The 9,843-nt window shown below is 32.3% G+C and overlaps 1 protein-coding gene across 1 annotated transcript; it reads left to right on the top strand.

Moving 5' to 3' along the window:
• The first annotated feature begins 1,002 nt into the window (after positions 1 to 1,002).
• Positions 1,003 to 2,518, top strand: LOC140671365 (uncharacterized). The gene has a single exon (XM_072902612.1). It carries the CDS (start codon positions 1,031 to 1,033, stop codon positions 2,516 to 2,518), a length of 1,488 nt encoding a protein of 495 aa, XP_072758713.1. The 5' UTR covers positions 1,003 to 1,030.
• Positions 2,519 to 9,843: the final 7,325 nt, after the last annotated feature.

Below are 9,843 nucleotides of genomic sequence, written 5' to 3'. Positions count from 1 at the left end.
AAATTATTCTTTCTTATCACTGTCCATAACAAAGACTTTTTTGTACTTATTCCAATTACAAATAATGAATGATTCAAGATATGAGAAAGCAAATTTAAAAAATTTTATTTTTATCTTAATTGCAGAATCTTGTTTCCTTTAGGAGTGTGAAAAAATTCTTGAATGAGGAAAATTTACTAATCAACAATAGTTGTTGGATTATCGTAACAATCGTATTCTAACATGGAAACAGAGAATAAGACGGGAAGGTATGTTTCGTATTACTCGGAATTCGATATTTCGAAGAGTCTTTGACAAAAACATAATTTTTTTTGCACACTGACTTCGACGATCCGGTGCTAATTACGCGACTTTTGTGAATCTGCCTTTCGAATTTCGTATACCTATACGGATAATAGCTTAAATTTTTCATTTTCTCGAAAATAGACATATTTATAACATGTTTGATGTTTATAACAGTACATACATCATTTCGTCATTGTACTCTGAAAGAAACAATATGTTCAATATTCTATTGAATTTGACAATCCATGAGATCAAATGATGATCAACAAATTCTGAAATGTCAAATTTTTCTCTAACAAGTCGACTTCGTTGTCGTAAATAATAAATTTGATTGAAAGAAAAGAAATATCGGCCGTATATTTGCACATTTATTTAAATATGATATTGCTCAATTTGTACTTTATTCAAGTAATATATGTTAGAGACTCTGATTAAATTTTACGAAACAAATTGTTATTCTTACAGTTTCAACGATAAGTATAAGATGAAAGACCCATTTATACAATTCCAAAAGGAACGATTCAATTATGAGCATATGATGGAGGCTGTGATGCTGAAGAGTACGTCCAAGGAACCGGAGAATTTAGACAGATATACTATCGGTGGTAATGATACGGGAATCTATACGGAATGGAATACCGATAACAAAGTATTGGGAGATATGTGCAGTTTTCTGAATAGTTGCGCATATTTCTACCTTTGCAAAGAGAACGATGAGGCACGGCGTAAGAAGTGCATTGACATCATGGACGATTTTGTGCCTCGATATCAAAAAGCGATGGAAGGCAAATACGACAAGGTGTTTCCTTGGGGTAACAATTGGTATCAATTTTCTATCAGTTCAACCTTAATGCTCTTTTATTACATGTTAATAACGGAAACAAAAGAAAACCAAAAAATAGCGATTTACATGATACTGTCGATCATAAAAACGCCAAAGAAATCGCTCGGCATGGGTCGTGATCAAGCTAACAGTGTATACATGGCATTACCATGGATAGTGGCGCATTATCACAACGGAGATATTGAAAATGCCTCTAAACATCCGGATTATATGTACGTTGTCAACTATATAAAATTGCAGCCCGTCAAAGAATGCAAAAAAGAGGGATTGTATCTTGATTATACATATATCACACACACAGATTGTTTAGCTTATGGATATTTGAGCGAAATAGAAAATATGAGTCTGCCGCTTCTTTATTTCGACAATTGTATTCTGAAAAATTTCTTATCAAAATGGGAAAGGTGTAAAAAAATTCTGGCTCATCCGACAATTCCTTACGGACCGATTGGCTTCTATACTCGAAGCGATGCATTGAAATCATTCGCATATAAGGATAGCAAACTCGGTATAGAGGTCATTCCCACATGTTTGTTTATTCGTATGTATGGTAAGGATTACTCGTTTGTAGTTCGTGGACAAAATTCGTGGATAGCATATTACGAGTCGGATCAAACGTATTGTGATATGGCACAATATTGGGTACAATATAGAAACGTTCATTTTACTGGCCAAGAGTACGAACCTACATTTCCGGATGTCGGATTCTTTTATGAAAAATTCTTTTATACAAAAGAAAACCCACGCCAACCTGTAAAAGAACGTTGTACAATTCCAAGTACAACTAGTACAACTACGACATTTCGCACATCACCGAATAGATGTCAACTTGTAAAAGCAGGTTTTGTATTTTCGTATGCCAACATCGGAATGATGCGACATTTTTACAATTGTGCCGAAATGCGTTACACTCATGATCCGAATTGCGAACGCGGCCATTTTAGCGTAGACGAATATATACTTTGCGATTACAACAATCACATTATAGATATATGGATACGTATATATCGACACACAGATAACGATGTGATCTTGTTCTTTGAACGAGAACATTTATGGGCACAGGGGGAAAAGAATGTATTCATATATCATCTAAGATGGGATTGTAAAAATCGCACGCTGATATACAAGGGTAGACAAGAAGTACAATGTCCAGCTGATAAATGGGATCTGTATTATCCGAAAGGTATCGAGGTGGTTAATACAAATAACACGATTATGCTCCTCGATCACGAAGAGCCTAAACTAGCCATGTATCCTGACTCGTACATAGAATTGAATCGTAATTTTAAAACGGTTTATCAAGATAAAGAGTACGAATTTGTCTTTGACGAACAAACAAATCAATACTGTTTAGCCGATTTATGCATTGATAAAGGGAATAATTAAGAAAAAAATGAACAAAATACATTATGAGATATCTATAGTAATATAATTGATATAAGATATTGGTTTTCAATAATAACAAAGTAGAAAAATATTGCTATCATAATCAAGAAACGTAGTCAGTTTTACTTATCTTACTTACTCTATAGTTATATAAATTTTTTACTTTTAAATAATCAAATTTTAATCTTCAATTTTTAATCTCAATCTTCTATCGATACAGACTTTACAAAATGTAACCAATAAGATACTATTAAAGACCGGTTAAAATGTGATTGGATAATTTTTGTGATTAAGTCGGCCCGGTGAATCCGAAATAATTCAAAGACAGCGATATTATTAATTATTTACCGAATTACTATTTCATCACGCGCGCGGACAATGAAAAAACGCCCTATAAAACCTGTGGGAAATAATACAAACACAATATTATAAAATAAAAAGATTCGTATTAATTTGAGAAAATAATTTATATTAACTTTATGTTTTCATGTATAATTTACCATGTATTATGCATAGTTCTTATTACTAATATAATATGTACTTTATTTGTAAAAGTTTATATTGTTATAAAATCTCTCTCTCTCTCTCTCTCTCTCTCCCCCCCCCCCTCTTTTTTCCTTTTCCTTTTTTTTCTCTGTTCCAATTAGCAAACATTAGTACGTAAATTTTATCGCTTTCATATTAATGCCAAAACTGAGAAAATAATTTCGATTGTTACGGACATAAAGAATAAAAAAATCAAATAATATAGAAAAAAATATAAAAAATTTAAACGCAATCTGTAAGATACGATCACAACTTCAAGCACAAAACGAATTGCAGTTTCCATATTTATTCAAGATGGTTAGGTTATTAGAGCTGTATAATATTCATTTAATTTAAAACTAAATTTAATAAACAAACAAAGAGGAAATTGACAAATAAGAGTCAACTTGGATATTCATGCGTCGATTTCGTAGAAAATAATTTATTCTGCGAAATTGATGAGTGCACAGGGCATGTATTTTTCTTGGTGTATTTTACCAAGATGTTTATTCTCATTTTTGAGAATTTTAGAAATGGAAAATTTAAAGGTGCCTAATACTTTTGACCAAGACTGTACATGCACGCACTCACACGAGATTTATAACTTGAATTATCTTCTTCAATTTTCTTTTCGAAAAAGTTTTCCATGATTTGTTTTTAAATTGCAGATTTTACAAGAAAATGTCTATTTTATAACACTTTTCTTCAAAACGATGACGACTTCATTGACTAGAGAACATCACAAATCCAAAAATTCTGATTTTGATGAACCTTTGCACAGAAAGAGGCGGAAGGTAAATATATGAATTTAGAAATTTTCAGTTGCAGCTAAAAAATGATTTTAAAGAATGAAACCACTCATATGTAAAATGGCTTTTCGTTTTTCTCGCACTGAGAGAAACACTTTTGTAATTATTACAAATTTTCATTTGCTGACTTATAATTTGCTTAGGATAACAATAAATTTGTTACTATTATAAATAAACATCCAGTTTTTGTCATTTTAACAAATCACACATCGTCTTTGCAACAAGCCTCATTTACTTTTCTCTATTTGTTCTAATTACTAAATTGTGTGGCATAAGTACTGACACTGTTAGTAAATTAAAGGGATTACACCACCTTGGAGCCTCAAATTTTAAAGCATTTTTAAGAATTTTTTTAAAGAAAACTATACTGTACAAGAAAAAACTCTTTTTTAGTGTTTATTATGAGTATATTGAAGAATATAAAAAATATTTTTTAAAGTATTTAATATAAAAATTAATCGCGTGATAGCTATCTTTTTGTACGTGGTTTTGATCGACATGTAAAACGGCGGGCACGAGTACTCAGCACTGGTTAGTTGTAGAACAAAAAAACAGAAATATTTATTTTCTACATATTCAAAACTAGGGATGTACGTAGCCATTTTGAGAAATATGCATTTTTGTTAAAATGGCAACGATTTGAAAAAAAAAGTCATTTTTGGCTTCAAAAATTTGAATGAAATAAAGCGATAGCGGCGAGAATTTTTAAGATATCACAAAAATCCTACGTACAGTCCTAGATAATGTTAAAATAAAGATCTGGGTAAAAATTCAAGTCGATCGGATAAAAATTGGCGAATTTATGCTGCTCGCCATTTCAAAAAATGCTGTTTCGAGAAAAACGCATTTAAAGTTTTTCGTAACAATTTTTTACGCTGAGCGTCGTTTGGCGTCTGTTCGTTCTACAACTGACCTCGTGTATAAAATAACGGTCAAAATTTTGGCTGAGCCATCTACAGGTACAAAAAAAATTCATAAGAATAAGTGTCCCTTTGCAGGTAACAGGCTCTTTCAATAAACCGCTTTCACGACGTAGCGCAACACGGTGACGCGCTACTTACTCGAAACATCATTTTCCTTTGCGATTTCGAAATCGGGTCTAATATATATCATTTTTAAGACTACAAGGAATATTTTAAGCAAAAAAAATTCGACTTTTGAAAGTGTCAAGGTGGTGTAACCCCTTAACAAATATGTCGATAACAGTTCTTATTACTAAAGTTCTTTGTGTGTGTGTGTGTTGTCAATAAATTTAAATACTTAGATTTGTTGCTGCAACAAATCAAATTGTAAGTAAGCAGACCACAACGACTCCGTGTAGCGCTTGTCATTTGTTATAGCAGTTAGTTTTATGTTGTATCGTAGCAACTAGTCTTATGTTTTATCATAGCAGCTTTGTGTGCGCTCGTTTTTCTATTCGTTTCGTGAGTGTGTGTAGTGTATTCAAAAAAATGAGTGAAGAAGGGGAACAAGTCGAACAAGATGCTGTCTTCAAGCGGCTGAGGCGTTGGGGTTTAATTAAGGAAATTGTGCAAGCATTCAAGGGTAAGTTATAATGTTTTCATTTCATGTTATTAATAACATAATAATTCTAATTTTTTATTCCTTTATCTCACCACTTGTTGCATCATTCTTTAATTTGTTTTAAATCGTAAAATCAAACATCTCGCGCATTCCTCGACGTTCTTCTATCCATGTTTTTCGCGCTGCGCTTTCGATTATTCTATTAAAATCTACAGCGTTTTTGTTATCGCTATAATAACTGATTTGCGATTAACCGTTGCTGCGCATATCGAGAGTGAGTGCCTCTTCTAAAGATCTCGCAAAATTGCTACGATTTTATGAAACTGAGAATGCATTTTAGTTATACCTCTTTTACTTGATCCATTTGCACTCGATAGCTGCCGCACACATTGATATCGTGTGAGCTGTAAGTTCCATCTATGTAGCTTTGCTGCGAAAATGTAATCTATCATATTTGCCGTAATTTCGAATATTTCATACGCTTTATTATATTATTATTCACATTGTCATATACACAGAAAAAAGTAAGTATCAGATCAGCACTTCACGTATTTATATATAAAATATCCGGTAGAGATTAACTCAACAAACTAATTATCCGTTAATTTCGCACTCTGATTACAGAATAAAAAATTACTGAATAAGTATTTCCAGTTTTGGATAAAGAAACAATACAAGAACTAATTCCACTGGCTGGGGAGAGGTTATTATTTAATATAAAATTTAAAACTGAAAACCAAATGTTGAAGTGGTTATCTTAAAAATATACAAGTAATTAAAATTAAAGTATATTTAATCTGATTAAATTTTATCTAAAACATATCTAATTTTCAAAATTTCTGCTTCCACTGATGTAAGAGATACTGAAGTAATGAAATAAAACAATTATTATTATATATTAATAAATTTTAAAAATGCTTACATTTTTTACTCTTAAGTCAATATACATATACATATTTATTTTCTTTTTTCTTTACTACACAAGGAGACCCAGCATTTACAATTCCAGAAGGTCACAGTCAACACTAAGGTGAAAAAAATAACATAAGTCACTCTGTTAAATTTAACGAAAAAAAGTGTTGAATAATATTTCTTTTTTCAATTATTTTATTGTCATACTGTGCATTTTATTTTCAGAAAATTATTAGTCTTTTATAAAAAAGCAAAATGTACTGAAGTAATTATAATTGTGTGTATAATGGATTTGACGTTATAGAAAGGCACTGATGTATTTTATTGTTTTTATTTAAAATTTTGATTTATTTTACTCATTAATTTTTTTTTTAAATTCTCTTTGACAGTAAAATCTATTAGTTTATTTCTCCTACTAAAGAATTATATTTTAAACAGTTTTTATTATATTTCTTTTTTTTTGTGCATGTAGATTGAATTAAATATACAAGGGAAATATAATACTAATGAGTACAAAGGAGTTACAAGCTAGAATTATATAGATGGGAAAAAAATCTATATTATTTCACTAGTAATATTTTCTGTACTGACATTAATGAATTACTTATTGTTAGTAACGTAAAGGCTCTATAATATTACAATAATAAACATAAAATATTTAATATTAGAGCAATAATATGTGAATATACAGAGATAACTTATTGTAAGATTGAGTATTGTAGTAACATCACATCTATTTATAAAATTAAAATTATTGAATTGAAAGTTATAATATGGTGTTAACAATTGGCGAACGTTTCGATCAGATATTTCTGACCATCTTCAGCGAATAAATGAAGTTAATAAATTGAATAAACTATATTAAAATAATTTACAATAAGTATCGAATAATATAATGTTGGAAAAATGTTCGACTTGAAGAGAGCTACGAAGTTTCTTGTGACTGTCGTTATTATGCTGGTGCGTTAGTGAATCTTTATGATTTGTTGACAATTATGCGCACTTTTTAAAAAAATTTAAGCAAAAAACATTGAAACTATTTAGCTTTAAACTAATAATAGCTGAGGCTATTATTAGTTTAAAGCTAAAAAATGACCTGGACAAGCGGTAAATATTATATAGTATTAATTATATAGTATTTATAATAATTATGCATGACAGTTTGTTCAGGATCCGCCGGATATATTGATTTTCCGGGTCAACTGAGAGAGTCAATCAATATTTAAAAAAAAAACGAATGACACAGACATCACAGACACAACACTTGATTGACACAATATAGATTACGCGATAACGAGTTTACTGTTTTTTCACTCACTACCGATTCACCGATACACACATCGCGTGTAGCAATCAGCTGATTGCAGCGTCTGACGGCCGGCGATCTGGAACAACTTTTGGTTATTAAAGTAACGTTATTTTAAGGAACACTTATTCCTGACGTAATTATAAGACATTTTCTTCTTTACCAAAATTTTAAAGCATAATTTTATGTTATAAGATAAAATAGTTAGCAACTCATGCGGTGGTAATCACCACTGTCGGACGGTCAGCTGCGCCCGCGCTCGCAGCGCGCCGCGCCGCTCCTGCCTGCCTTCTGTATTTGACGTGTGATTTGCTGACTATTTTTGCTTATAACTCAAAAACTACGCTTCAAATCAAATTTTGGTAAAAGAAAAATTGTCTTAAAATTGTGTCAGGAATACGTCATTTTACGGACGGAAGGTTGTTCTGGGACACCCTGTATATATTCGAATTATTAAATTTACGCGGGCTGAAAAATCGCATTTTCGATCATTGATACAATAGATTTATAAACAAATAGACGAGAGAAATATTGGTGTGAGGCTGAATAGCTCAGTGGTAAGAACAGTGGCCCGACAAGCGAAAGACTCGTTCGACGGCCGCGGAGGTAAAAAGAGTAACGCGCGCACCTTAGTCTGCCCAACCACCACGCTTCATGCTTTGTTAAAGTTGTCTATGATAGTTAACGTACCGCTGGTCGAATGCTCAACTTCACATGCAAATTTCTCGGAAACGAAGGTCCATTCACTCAAACCCTCTTACACTTTTACTACCTTCAACCTCCCCTATCGAATGGTATATGCTTTATTCAAAAAGCGATTTCGCAGTTCGTACTCACTCCTTGTAAGAAATAAAATTAAGAATGAAGAAATTAAACAACGTATGGAAATAAAAGGCACAATAATAAATGATATTGGGAGGAAACAATTAATCTGGTATGGACACGTTCAGAGAATGAATGACAATAGGCCTCTGAAACAAAGTGGAATGGATACCTTCAGGAAGACGAAGAAGAGGAAGACCTAGGAAAACATGGGGAGAAGAAATACGGAAACCTATAAGAGCAAGAAATCTCACAGAAGGATTTTGAAACAAGATGAGAATGACAATTAAACATCGGACGTTAGAGCGTCGCAAGACGTTCTAACCCAGATATATGTATATATTTTTATAATTTGATCAGGATTATCAATTGGTTAAATTGGAGAAAATACTTGAACGTAATGAAAAAATAAAAGGCTAGTTATATAATATATATATTATTTTATAATAAATTATACATATACTCATAAATAAAAAAACAGTTACTTTTATATTATATATACATGTGTATATGTATATATGTTATATGTGTACTATATTATGATGTGTGCGTGTGCGTGTGCGTGTGCGTGTGCGTGTGCGTGTGCGTGTGCGTGTGCGTGTGCGTGTGCGTGTGCGTGTGCGTGTGCGTGTGCGTGTGCGTGTGCGTGTGCGTGTGCGTGTGCGTGTGCGTGTGCGTGTGCGTGTGCGTGTGCGTGTGCGTGTGCGTGTGCGTGTGCGTGTGCGTGTGCGTGTGCGTGTGCGTGTGCGTGTGCGTGTGCGTGTGCGTGTGCGTGTGCGTGTGCGTGTGCGTGTGCGTGTGCGTGTGCGTGTGCGTGTGCGTGTGCGTGTGCGTGTGTATGCGCGCGCGCATGTGCGTGTGTACACATATACAAAATAAATGCCGCGCGCATATAACTCAGGTAGCAAGTACACGTCATTTTGACGTCAAAATTTGGTCAATTTGAGCCAAAAATGACGTGATGTAATGATGTGAAAATAACGGGCTAATGTCACAGACAGATGATGACATTTCAAGTTAACGTTATTTTATGACCATTTTAGTCTTATTATTGACATTTTAACGACAATTTTAACTTTGAATCAACCAATTAATTATATTAAAATGCTTGGTAACTCCATATAGAATTAATTAATAATTAAAATAAATATAATAAATTATATATGTATTTTTAATTTATATAGAAATTTTGAGTTTGTTCAAATAACAGTAAAGTGAACTGTTTCGCCGTCCAATTATAAATAATTTGCTTAATATTCTGGTTTATCTATCTGTCTAGTTACAAATCTACTTAACATTCTAAATTCTTTGTTGAAATTATATCAGAAATTAAACTGACAAAAAAAAGATATACTTTGAATTTTATGTTTAGTATACTTGTTCTTTGTAGGCTTGAATACAAGTTACTTAAGTCTGAGTGCGCCGCA

This window comes from Anoplolepis gracilipes, chromosome 11 (assembly GCF_047496725.1).
Source record: "Anoplolepis gracilipes chromosome 11, ASM4749672v1, whole genome shotgun sequence".
In the NCBI taxonomy this organism is placed as follows: domain Eukaryota; kingdom Metazoa; phylum Arthropoda; class Insecta; order Hymenoptera; family Formicidae; genus Anoplolepis; species Anoplolepis gracilipes.
This window is presented reverse-complemented; position numbering and strand designations above follow the sequence as displayed.

Excerpts from the sequence above, each read along its gene's own strand:
- LOC140671365 (XM_072902612.1), top strand. The coding sequence starts at position 1,031 with ATGGACGATTTTGTGCCTCGATATCAAAAAGCGATGGAAGGCAAATAC.